Source organism: Castor canadensis, chromosome 2 (genome assembly GCF_047511655.1).
Source record: "Castor canadensis chromosome 2, mCasCan1.hap1v2, whole genome shotgun sequence".
Classification (NCBI taxonomy): Eukaryota; Metazoa; Chordata; class Mammalia; order Rodentia; family Castoridae; genus Castor; species Castor canadensis.
In genome coordinates this window covers 143473522-143487297 of record NC_133387.1, presented here as the reverse complement: position 1 = coordinate 143487297, position 13776 = coordinate 143473522, and the positions used below count along the sequence as shown (strand labels likewise).

The following is a 13776-nucleotide window of genomic DNA, read 5'->3' as shown; positions in this document are numbered from 1 at the left end:
ATAGCTACCTGCCTATGAGAGTGTTCCTGACAAGGTCTGACAACACCTGTGACTGAAGCACTGGCCCAGCATAAAACATGATGGTAACTGGGAAGAATTCTTTGGCTGATGTCAACATATTAAGATTCAAAAGTTAGGGCCAGATACAGTGGTGTACACCTATGATCAAGCTACTTAGGAGGGAGAGATAGGAAGGTAGTAGTTCAAGAGAAGCCCAGACAACAAGTCAGTGAGACCCCATATCAATCAATAAGCCATATGTGGTGGTCCCAACTACTCAGGAGGCAGAAGTAGATTTTGGGCAAAAGTGTGAGACCCTATGCAAAAACAAACTAAAGTAAAAGGCCTGGGGGAGTAGTTCAAATGGTAGAGTGCTTGCCTAGCAAGCACAAGGCCCTGATTTCCAACCAAAAAAAAAAACCACCAAAAAAAAAAATTCAAAACATTGTGAGGTAAGATTTGCAATTCATTTGGAATTTAGATTTTCCATAGAGCAAAGTAGAAGCTATGATTCACAAAAGAGTTAATGTGGAAGATATTGCTAAAAATAATCTGTGTTCAGTTTCCATATTTGCTAAGATAGTCATGCACACAGATCTTCAACTTATTTTCTCAAGGTATTTTTCATACTTTTAAAGTAATATCCTTTAAATATTTTTTTCCCAACAGATCTTTCAAAATGGAATCTATACATAAAAAAATGAAAAGCCCTGGTAATGATATTTTGAATATTTCAAGCTTCTCTGGTTGCTTAAGAAATGGTAAGGGAGTTACAGACACATATGTGATCTGATTTATTTTTAACTATGACATAAAATAATATTTCTATAACTGATAGCAATGTTAAGATAAGTAACGTTATATCAAGCATAGAATTCATGAAAGTGATCTTTGAAATGCCTGAAAGTCTGAAGCTTTTCAACAAAGGAAATATTTGGATATTAAGTTCATATGTGATTTGTTGGAACATTCATTGAATAAATATGTTTATTACCAAAAATGATTAGATAATTTTTTTGCTATTTTCAGAATGCTATATTCTTCTAAGTAACAAACTCAGTGTTGAGAGTTTCCTTTGATGTCATATGATTAACTCATGTCCTAAAGCCTGCCTTTGCAAATTTTTAGCATCTCAGTAAATTATAGCTCTGTCTTCCCAGCTGCTCAATCCAAGAGCTTTGATATCATTCTTTATTTTTCCTTCCTCTCACAAGGCACATCCAATCTTTCAGTCATCATGTTGGTCTGGCTTCAGAATATATCCCAGAATTTGACTGCTTCTTACCACCTCCCTAACCACTTTCCTGGTATGAGCCTTAATCCTTCATATGCTTCTTGCCTGGATTACCAGAGGGGGTTTCTCACCACTCTCTGCATCTATCCTTGGCACCTGTACTCTGTTCTCAACAAGCAGCCATAGTGATCTATTAACTATGTAAGATCCTCTGAAAAAGTTCTATTCAGGTCAGTTGCCCATTTCTTTATTGGGTCATTGAGTTTTTGGGAGTTTTTTTTTTTTTTTTTGAGCTCCCTGTATATTCTGGTTATCAGTCCCTTGTCTGATGTACAGCTAGCAAAGATTTTCTCCCATTCTGTGGGGGGAGGTCTCTTCAATTTAGAGACCATTTCTTTTGTTGTGCAGAAGCTTTTTAATTTTACGTAGTCCCATTTGTCCATCCTTTCTCTTAGTTGCTGGGCTGCTGGACTACCGAGGAAGTTCTTGCCTATACCTATTGCTTCCAGAGTATTCCCTGCTCTTTCGTGTACTAACTACAAGGTTTCAGGTCTGATATTAAGGTCCTGAATCCATTGAGTTGATACTAGAACTGAGTGATAGGCATAGATTTAGTTTCAGTTTTCTGCAGGCACATACCACTTTTCCCAGCAACACTTGTTGAAGAGGCTGCTTTTTCTCCATCGTATGTTTTTGGCACCTTTGTTAAAAATAAGGTGGACATAGCTGTGTGGATTCATAACTGGGTCCTCTATTCTGTTCCACTGGTCTTCATGTCTGTTTTTGTGCCAGTACCATGCTGTTTTTATTGCTATGGCTCTGTAGTATAGTTTGAAGTCAGGTATTGTTATACCTCCAGCATTGCTCTTTTTTGCTCAGTATTGCCTTGGTCTTTTGTGTTTCCAAATGAACTTTGGGTAGATTTGTCAGTCTCTGTGATAAATGTCATTTTCTTCTACTTACAACTTTCCAGTGGTTTTTTTTTTCACTCCAAATGAAATCCACAGTCTTCTTGCAAGCAAGGCTCCATCTGAGCTATCACATACACACCCCCATGCCTGGATTAGCTATAAATTCCACCTACTCTTGCCTTTATGCTAAATATGACAAGCAGGTCTGAGAACCTTTGCTTTGACTGTGCCATTGCCTGGATTTTTCTTTCCCTAGATATGCATATGGCTAAATCCTCTCTCCCTCTATTCATGAGTTCATCCTTCAAGTCCTTCTTAAATGCCACTTATCAATAGGGATGCCCCACTCCGTACCCTATTTCCCTTTTGTACTCTGTAATCTCTTTCACTGTTCTCTGTAATCTTTTTCACTATTTGATGTATGACTTTTTCCATTTGTCATTTACCCCCTACTCTGAATATGTAAGTCCTATGGGGGTTACATTTTTATGACAGTTTTATCCACTGCTATGTCCTCCATAGTTCCTTGTATAGCAAAAATTAAGCAAACAATTTTTGAATTAATATATGAATTAAATTCATGAGTGACTAGAATTAAGGGGTAGGTAATGACTAGGCCAATGATTTGGGAGAGAAATGAAATAGATAGCAGAGGTTCAAGATCAGCTCTGCCACTTATGCTTATATACTCTTGGGCATATCTTTTACTCCCTTAAAATTCCTGCTTACTACATTTGTTAAATGAGGTTAAGTTTCCAGACTTTACTTGCATGTTGCCTCCAAAGTTGTGTAGTATTTTACCTGTTTAATTGACTAACACAAAAACTGGTGAACAGTGAGCCTACGGGATTATTGAAAGGATTGCTTAAGACGTTTTCAAATGAGAAATTATAAATAACTTTCAAATATGCAGTGCCTGGTATGCTACAACAATTATAATCTCATTTTAATATACAAAGAACCCTACAAAAAGGGACTCTTTTATCCTAAGAAACATCTGGGTTCATAAAAGTTAGATGAATCACTCATTGTCAAACTTTTGTTAAGCAAGAGGGCAGAATTCCCATTCAAGTCTAATTCTTCTCCTTCCTATTTCATTTGGTTCAGTCACTTCACTTCTCACATATATCATTATAATAGTGTTCCCTTTTTGTGATCACCGTCTGGGTCACCTGCTTTTGCCTTAGACAGTAACTTTTTATTAGGGTTAGTTATTCAGTTTTCATTTTTTTAGAAGACTGAGAAAGGGGTTAGAATTTAAGGCTTATCATACAAGTTTCCTCAAAGACAGGAAAATGATAACTAGAGCCAAGGAAACCCTTGCTTTTCCTATGAGTGCTGCAACCCAAGCTGCTTGATTGAGCAGCTGAAGTTGTTACTGAATAATTTCCCTGGCATTCGTAGCACTTAAAATTCAGTTAAAGACTAAAGAAATATAGGGGTTTTATGGGGGTGGTCATTGTTGATTATTTTTGTATTCTTAATAATAATAAGATGAAAGATAAAGAAAAAGGATGGATTCACTTTGTAGTATTAACTTTATAAAACTAAGTCATGAAGAATTAAATAATACTCTGAGGTGCTTACTCTAAAGGGCTGACAGGAACCAATGCTCACTTCTGTCAGCAGAAACAGTGGCTGAGTAATATTGGCAAGCCTGGGAAGTTTTCTTTTCATCTTTCCCCCTGAAGTAGCAATTAATTCTTTAACTCACTGACTTTGCCAAGACAAGTTGGCTCTCATTTCTGCCTCATATTAAAATTTTAGCATCACATTAAAGTGTGCTGTGAAGTACCATAATGCCAGTAAGGAGTTACAGTTGAGACCAGTTCTTACCTTTGATGGCTGAGTTACAAGGTCAACAAAATGAGAGTGGGAGAAAGAAAGGAGATCAAAAGAAAATTTTCTGTTACCTTCTGTGCTTATGGAGAAATGGGAAATATGACTTCAAAATTATCATGCTCCCTCATACATGTTTTATGCACAGGTTTTGGTCATTTCAAGTTCATATTTATACTCCTTCAGAAAGAAATGATATATATGATGAGTTAAAGTTCTCTTATGTATTTCTTTTATGTTCTCAATTTTCATTATATCCTGAATTTTCATAGACACCTCCTATCATATTTTCTTTGACTATAATGTGATAAAATGTATGAATATGTCGATCATCTATTACAATATAGAATGATAACATAATCAAAAGCATCTTGGACAAATACTAATTTTAATAGTTGACAGAGGAATGTCAAACCTATATTAACACATTAATTTAAATAGTAGCAATGTTCCAAACAGCAAAAGCTCTCATCCTTCTTCTCTATCTCACACCTGGGATCTGACACCTGGATAATATACTTTAACCATCAAAGAACCTTAATTCATTAATTTTTTTCATTTGAATGATCACATGTACATTTTCAATTAATTAAAAGATACTAATTAAGTGAGTTTTTGTGTAGGGAACCTCCAGGCATTCTGTGGATCAATTTAAATAGGATGAGCCTTACTTCAGTTTTAAAATTTCACACTGAACATTGAGGCAAAGATAGAAAGGAGACTCAAGAGGGCAAACTTAGAAACAACACATAACAGAATGAGTGAAATTGAAACATTAGTGCTTTACTTATTGATCTGAGAGGAATAACTGGGTATGACAAATCAAAGCAAGCCTTTTATTTAATTTTACATGTGATATGGCAGGATTGATTTTCAGGAACTATTTGTATGAGGAAGAAATTGCAAAATTTGGTGATTTGTCCTTGGTTAGCAAATAGACATAAAGACAGCTTTAAGGTATACAAATGAATGTGATATAACATGAATTTGTGTTAGCATTACCAGTAGAAATATATATATGTATATATATATATATATAAATATGTGTGAACTATGCACACATATTTATCATATATGCGTATATATGTAAATATGTGTGAACTATGCACACATATTTATCATATATGCGTATATATATTCAAGAAATACATCTGAATATATTTCTTGAATCTGGCTCACAAGAAAATCATCTAAGATACCTTTACAAAGTATTAATACCTGCCTCAACCCCATTCTAGGATCAACTAAATCAGACTATCTGGAAGATTGAACCTGGGATTAGTGTTTGTGAAACAAACCTTCCCAGGTGATTGTAATATACAGCCAAGGTTGGTGGGACATTGGATTTCATCATTTTTAATACTCTGAAGATATAAATGTGTTCTATGTATTTCTAGGTAAGAATGAGTTTCATACACCTGAGGCGGACCTTTCACTTTTGAAGCTAATCTCCTGCTGGCGAGACCAGTCTGTGCAGGTATGATACAGTCCATGGCCTTGAAGTTACAGGAGGAGTTTCTGGCTGCTAAGGTTCATTGAATCCCCCTCTTACCTGAGAGCTCAAGTAGATAGTTACTCTTGTCCTCCCAGGACTTTCCTTTTAAAAGGCCTAAGGTAAACACAGTCACAAGGAAAGACATGGAAAAATCATATATTCAGGGGTGCACCAGGGTAGAGAGCATGAAGGAAGGTGGCAGAGGGAGGTGGGTTCATGCTGCCATAGGTAATCTCTCTCCTGATAAGGTTTTTGTGTAAAGCAGGGTTGTCTATTATTTGATTTCAAATGTGCTATGACATAAACATGTCTTTCTTGGGAATTTATTTATTAGAAACCATTTTTCCATTATGAGAGTACCTAATCTGTGAACCGATTTAGAGTGCTGATTTCTTCAATGTCCAATTGAAGTCCTTCTTCCTCTTTTTGTGTCCTAAAAGCTTACTGGTAGCTTTTCACAATAAATATCTGTGCATCGATTGGATGACTTTTTATAGGAACCTCATTCCTGTTCATAAGCTTGGTAAACCTCATAGATAGATAAGAATAGCAATAATTCCAACTATACATTCTTATTTTTAGTTATAGGGAAACAAAGTTAAGTCACACCAAACTCTAGGTGTTGATACCATAAAACCAAGTATGTACAGTAGGAATGATAGTAGAACATTGTTATCATGGCCTACAAGTTTCTGCATGATTTGCTACCATTCTAACCACGTCTTTTATATTTTCCTGTCCCCATTTTTACCTCAATGTAGCCATATTGACTTTATTTTTATTTCCCAAATACACGAAGGTCATTTCTTGAAGATTTTACTGTAGCCTAGGACCAGAATTCTCATTTGTTTATTCTTTATCCAGGAGTTTGCACAAATTCTACCTGGTAACTCTTCCCTGACTGCTCCAACTGACAATATTGTCACCAGACCCTTTCCCATTCTATACCATCAGTCGCCATCACTTTATTTAGTTTCATTTTCTTTGTTGTGATTGCTTTTAATGAAAAATGATATCATTTATTCCTTTGCTTGCTTATATTTTGTCTTCTCACTGTTATGTCAGCATGCTGAGGGCAGGGACCCTGTCTCTTACTCATCTCATCTCACAAATGTCCTGAAAAACAGTAGTGACAGTAGCCAATCAATCAATATTTAATAATAAAGTATAGAATGTAAACATTCTATGTATTAGTCAAAATAAACACTTGTCCATTCAGATTTTATCAGCATATTAACAATCACCCCCAAAGAGTTTATTTTATTCATTTAAAGGTAAGATTTTTTCCCTAGTACCCAGAGAATTCTTCAATGAGAAAAAATGTCCTTAAGGAAAAGATTCAATAGAACATTTATTCTGAATCTAAAGATCATTTATAATTGTTCATTTTACAGTTAACTGCATTTTGATGTGATTTGGATAGTTTGGATGAATGGTCCTTTAAGGTTCTATGATTCAGTGCCTTGTGTGCAATGCTGACAACAGGACAGATACCACATTTGCTGCTCACTATGCAGGGAAGCCAGGCTCACTGCCCTCTCTTCTCACCCACTTCCTGATGCATGGCTCTAGAACATAGATTTACTTTGTTAATTTTCTTTTATATTCCTCATAAATGGGAAGAATTTCTGGGACTATCAGCAATAATAGAGACCTATCCTGAGATTCTTGATAATGTCTTGTGTTTAAGCAGTTACTTGCTTCATGTAAGTTAGAATTTACTTTGTTTCTCTTTCTTTTTTTTATTAGTGTGTATTAATTGTACATAGGGTGGTATTTCCATACATGCATATAATGTACTTTGATCAAATTTACCCCCTTTATTACTATTTTATCCCCCCTCCTTTTTGAACAATTTTAATGGGTTTCATTATTCTATTTTCACACATACATCCAAAGTACTTTGATCATGTCACCCCTACCCCTTTATCCTTGAATGTACTTTTGGTGCATTTTAGAGCACTAGCTGGTAATGGAATACTTTCATAAAACAGGAAAAAATACAACTTCAAAAATTGAATATTTACCTTTAAAGGAAAGAGTGAGAATGATTAATTTTTCAGATGAATGAGTTTGTTCAGAGTTTGTCTCTTTGGATTCTCATACCTGAAATGCTCAACATAAAAATAAACCCTGGGAAAAAAGCAGGGATGTGTTGGATGTGCTATTTGCATGTTTCTGGAATGATGCTAAAGTTCCTTGAATTTTATAATTTAATGCCAGTGGGTAAAAATCATGACATTCAGGTCTTCATGAAGAAGTGTTGTTTTTCCAGAGACATTGAAAAGATGGGAAAGACCCAGCGAGAGGTGTAGTGTTGGAAAAATGCTTTTATCAGACAATCTGGACTTTGGAAAAATAAGCCGGACACGGGGTGCTTATGAGTCCTTGTGATGTTGAAGCTATTATAGCACTTGCTGTCCAATCTGTTAGTCGCATAGTGTCAAAAGTTTTTAGCTTGTCCATAACACAGTAATACTTACAATACTATAGCCCAGATTTGTGGCTGACTCTTTCCACCCAATGGATTTATAGACCTTATTTTGATTCTCTGTACATTTCCTCATAAAAAATATAGTACATTTCACATCTACCTGTTCAAAAAAATGTGTGTGCATTTGGAAGACACTTTTATAGTCATAGTGCTCAATTCTGGGTCATAATTAAAATCACAAACTTATATATAAAATACTGTCAAATTTTTATGTTTTTTGGAGAAAACTATCCCTATTGACTCTTGACAAAATATATCTATTATATTTATATACTAGAGGAAGAGCAATCATTGGTAATTAAAAGCTATCAGTAAAGTATGCAGTCTACACCTTGTATGTTTCAAATACACAGATAGCATTTATTTAGTGCCTTCTGCATACCAGATATGATAACATTATTACATGTTTATACCATGTGCCTTTCTCACTGGATGAGAGCAATGCTGACTGTTGTTTCCATGCTGAGCCTAAAATGTATATACTTTTGAGTTTATTTCCAGTTCATTTTTTGCTATTCAGTATTCATTGTTTTACTTATTATGGCTCTGATATGTTACCCATTATAATTAATAATTTTATTCTCTTGTTTTAATTTTTGATTATTCTCATATTGAAGATCTTTATAATATCTATTGATAGTTACGACTATGTAAAAATCAATTTAAAATACAAAATCATGGCATGAAAATCTGATAATTAAAATGTTAAATGAAATTGCATAAATCTGTATATTTAACAAAGAATGAAGATCTTGCTGACCATCATTGATCCTATAACTTGATCCTATAAGTTGTCATAAGATATTTCCAGTGGAATAGATGATATCTTATATCACAATCATAGGCATTTTCCAGAGATGATAATCTTCCCAGTTTTATAAGTGAGCACTTGAAGTTTCAGAGAAGATTATGACTTGACAAAGATTGCATTTATAGTAACTGATTGAAACTCAAACCTTTTCTATTCCAGAGTTTTCTACTACATCATCCACATTTTGAAATTAGTACATTCAAATAACATGTGTGAAAAGTTAGACAAAAGAATTGAACCCCAAAAGAAACAACGTAAATAAATAACATTTTACTATTTTTTATAAAAGCAAACAAAGCACAAAATATGAAAGACTTTCAAGAGAGTAAAAATTTGGGAAAATCCAGGACAGAGACTGTAGTAGAAGAAAAGATATTCTAAAGGATTTGAACATAAACTGCAGAAGGTGCAGTGACTCCTGAGAAGAATGCCTTGGGGAGCAGCTGGACTGGTGGCTGGTGTTGCAAATTTGTCCAACTTGGTTTTCAGACACATGCTCAATCTTCCAAATTAGAAGAATGGTTCAGTGAATAACTCTTTCACCATACTTCCATTGAGCTAAACGAAGAAACCTCAGAAGATGACAGGGGAAGAAGGAAACTAAAATTCCTTCCCCAGCCATTGGATCAAATGGTTCTCAACACCTACCACACACCATGATCACTTGTAGAAAATTTTCACAAATCGACACCTGCTCCCGACTCCTCTAAAATTCTGATTTAGGTTCCTCTGGAAGGGAAGAAGAAACTATGAGCACAGTAACAAACACTTCACCTGTAGTTCTCATCAACAGTCAAAATTAAGATCTTTTGCTGAGTTCAGAGAATAGAAAAATACATATTCAAGAAAGGGTTACTTTTGTGAGAAAAGCCTATACTTTGGATTATATGTCCTTTTTCTTATCCTTTTTGTTATCTATATAATTATATTCATGTCTCTATATAAATATTTTCAAGGACTTTGAAAAAAAAGAAAATACCTCTCAAGTATTGCTTTAGAATCTTGTATTTGCAAAGAATAGTTTGAATACCATGACTTTCCATATCTAATTTATTTTAGGTGTTACTTCTAGCAGAAAGGAACAATATGATTTATGGAAAACATGTTCAAATCAAAATTCTGGGATTTGGAATTGTAAATTTAATTTTGTTTTTGGGTTAGCATACATTTTTTAAATACTAGGAGGAGATTTCATTGTGATAATGCTGTATATGCATTCAGTGCACTGTGAACAAGTGAATTCCATTGTTTTCTAAAAAACTTCTAGGTGTTTGTAGTTCTACTAAAAATAATTCTTAAAAAACAACTTTCCAGGTAACTGAAGCAATACAAGCTGTTCTCTTGGCTGAAGTTCAACAGCACATGAAAAGTTTGAGAAAAATTCCAATCAGCAGTCAACCAGTGTCCTTGGCAGAAGGTAGTAACTGTGATATGATGCAGCTCCCACCAAAGACAAAGAAGGAATGGGCTGAAGAACTAGAGTTACAGTGCACTGGAAACATTTTGCCTCTGCAAAGTAGGTACCACATTTATGGACTGGTTCGTTCAACAATTTTTGTTCTACTTGGAGTGTGTTGAGAATGAGTTCACAATATTTCTGCATTGTAAAACCTGACCACCCTGTTTCTGACCTATTCTGCCATTAATTTCCTCTTAGAATTGTGAAGCTTTTAAAGAACTTTTAGATTCTGTTGTAACCATAAATATTTTCTAGAAGAAAAGTTCATATTATTTGTGATAATGTTTTGAAGTTAAGTGATTAAAAATAAAGACAGGATTAACAGAAATCACACAAAACTATATATTACAAGAATACTTCAACAATAATGGGTACTAAATTCTTCATTTTGTACCTTCATAAGAGTCATGTGCCAATTTTTCTTTTAAAAAATGAGAAATATCAGAGAGAAAATTAAACCAGTTTTTATAATTAGACAATCTGATTTATAATGAGCTTTATCATAATTTCATAAAAGTAATGCCTAGGATATATCTAGCAACTGAATCTAAATTTATGCTATAAAGTGTTATCTGGTTTTTCAGTCCATTAGCCATTACTTAAAAAAAAGAAAGAAGCCAGACATGGTGGTACATGTCTGTAGTCCCAGCACTCAGGAAACTGAGGCAAGAGAATCTTGAATTCAAGGACAGCCTAGACTATGTAGATAGACCCTGTCTCAAAAACAAAATAAAACAAAAATCAACACAAAAATAAGAGGAGGAAGAAATGAAAAACAAAAAAAAGTAAATGCTAATTTTCAACTTAATTGGCAAGCATTTGATAAATTATTAATTTATAATATGATTAAATGAATGTTTTTTCAAGAAAACCTGTTACAAATTTATTTTCCACATTGTTAAAATTGTGAGGTTCTTCTTAAGCACCCAAAGAGATTTTATTTTTTTGAGACTGAGAGAAATGTTATATTTAAATATTAGAACAAATCTTAATTAGATTTAATTAGAATTAAATCTTAGAACAGCTGTCATTCTTAGAAATATGTTATAATTATTCTCATTAGTTTTAGAAGATTATTGATCAAAGAGAGTTATGTAGTGAGAGATGAAAAAGTATATTCAGCAACGGTTGAAGATCAAAATAGGCAGAATATTTCTTAATGCCAAGATGGTTGCTGATGGTGGCAAATTAAATAATTTGACAAAAGTAGATAGCTATTTCAAGTCATTGGTTTGTTGGCTGGTTTGTTTGTTTTCCAGAAAGTAGCTTTAATTATTTGATAAATTTACCTATGGGAAGGAGCTCAGTTTTATATTTCATAAATGTTGTTGTATTATACCTGTTGAGCAAAAACTAGAAAAGTGCCTTTTTACTTAATTTTCATTTGATTTACTTAATTTCTGCTTGAGTTCTTTGTTCGTCTGCAGAGCTGCCATCGTGTCATTGATAAGCTTCTTCCAGTGTCCATCATGTGTTAACTCTCAGGGAAATGCCATCTGTGACCCTCATCCTTAATCTTGAGAGTGGCTTTTCTGGGTGAGAAATTCTTGGCAGACTGTCAATGTGAAATTTTAAATTAGTTTTGCTGTCATATGACCTACTTATGAATGAAGTTTCACCACTTTGGGCCAGCTCAGACCCAGTTCATCCTCTGCTGTAAGAACTGCTTATCACTACAGACATTTGGGTTTTAGGTTTGGCACCAACCATGTTCTGATCAATTATGAAAATGCCTATGGTAAAAGAAAATTCAGTGAATTTGTGATAAGAATGGGGACATCAAAATATTAAAGTTACTTTATATGTTGGTAGATGAAGTTTAGAATAACTTTTCAAAAGCAATAACATATCCAAAAATGCTAACCATATGTTTTCTCAAGAATTGCAGGAAAATATTAAATGAAATTGCAATTAAATGGGAAACACATAGCAGGCATTGAAAAGGGAACTAGGGCAATATTATATTAAATTAATATTGGTTTTATTTTTGGGAAAAGACTTATCTTTTAAACTATTCAGAAGAACTTAGTAAAATTATAGGAAAATGTTTTAGACATTCATTACAGTGCTATGCCCTATAATACTTGATGGTATTTTAAAAACAAAAACAAATAGTTATTTTCTTTTGTCTGAATGTGCAGCAACAAAGTTTAAGGAGACGATGTTGGTGCTATTCACTGTTCTGATAGTTCCTCAACTTATATAAGCAAATTCACTTAGCCAAGTGCCATTGTAGCATGTGTTATTTTATAAAATATTCTCATGACAAATGGGATTTGTTTAATTTTATCAGATCCTTCCCTGTCTGTCCTTGTGAGCTCCCTTTACCCACACCTCCCTTTTTCCTAACTTATTTAATTTTTTTCTTAGTGTGTTGGTGATTCATCTTACTTGTGAGTCATTTGGGATGTAGAAGGGGATAGTTTTATCATGATTGGATAATCATAAACTTCATTTTGCTAGAGGAGAATGTATGGTTTATTAGCATTATCGCAATATGGCAATAAAATACCATGAGAAAAAGTAATAATAAGAATAGTTACTGAGTTCTTAATGCCTTCCAACCCTATGTAAAGCACTTTGAATGCTATTTTGCTCTTTCCCTAATTCTCGCACAATGCATGTGAACCCTAAGATTCTGCTTCCAAAATTCAGCCCTTTGTGCAAGTGACTTCCCAGTTTTTTAAATGTCCATATTCATGGACAAGAAGCTTCCAGTACAACTGAATAGAACTATTTTCTGAGAAAGATAGATTCTCCTGGTACTACCTAAAACTTCTCTCCTGAGAAAAGTTTTTATTTGACATTTTAAATATGTATATTTCTCATATACATTAAAATAGAATTAAAATAAATGTAAAAACTTAAATCCATTACCACACCAGCCATTAGAATCCCACCAGTGGTGTTCATCTTACACTTTGTGATATGCTTCCTGTTATTTTTCTACTTTTTAAATGAATAAACTGGGAATTGAGAGAGTCTTGCCTGTACTCACAAAATTACTAAAAACAGAGAAGCAAACACAGATATGCTCTTTTAAAAAATACTAACACGTTAATTGCATAAGTTAATTTGCTTTACTGTGACATTTCCATATGTGCGTACCAGATATCTTCTTAGACACTGTACTCTTATCTACTTACACTGGCAGTATGAAAAAAATGTGCTCTAAATAAGATGATCTGAAAATTGAATAATTTATTGAGTGATTTCCTTGGATTTTTATTCCTGTCTCATAAATCACATTACCAAAGAAAGCACAGGTGTTCAATCATTGCCATCTCAGTTCGCACAATAAAGAAAATCACCATATTTCTGGAACTATTTGTATGAGATATACCGAGGAGCACTGGAAATCAAATGAAGTGAAAGTTGGAGCATAATGTGTGTTTGAACTCTGTAATTTTGTGCCTATTTATTTTTCAGTGTTCTCACTTGTCACATGTCATAGCATAAATTGTCTTTGAGGTCATAATATTTGTGTTCATTTAGAAGAGTGGTGGATTTTATCTGAGTTTACATTTTATAGT

General features: G+C 33.8%; 1 protein-coding gene across 13 annotated transcripts in view; it reads left to right on the top strand.

The window, feature by feature from the left end:
• The window catches only part of Wdr72 (WD repeat domain 72), a 238977-nt gene that overhangs the window by 146781 nt on the left and 78420 nt on the right, over nucleotides 1-13776 (top strand). For 11 of the 13 annotated variants that reach the window (XR_012445487.1, XM_074065982.1, XM_074065977.1 and 8 more), the window contains 3 exons: nucleotides 670-761; nucleotides 5382-5461; nucleotides 10099-10300. Coding sequence is in view for 10 of the 13 variants with exons in the window: in XM_074065982.1 (XP_073922083.1) it covers nucleotides 670-761; nucleotides 5382-5461; nucleotides 10099-10300 (374 nt within the window). In the remaining 3 variants the exon portion in view is untranslated. Of the gene's footprint in view, nucleotides 1-669; nucleotides 762-5381; nucleotides 5462-10098; nucleotides 10301-11670; nucleotides 11780-13776 lie in introns of all 13 variants that reach the window. The other 2 variants (XR_012445488.1, XR_012445489.1) reach the window with 1 other exon arrangement.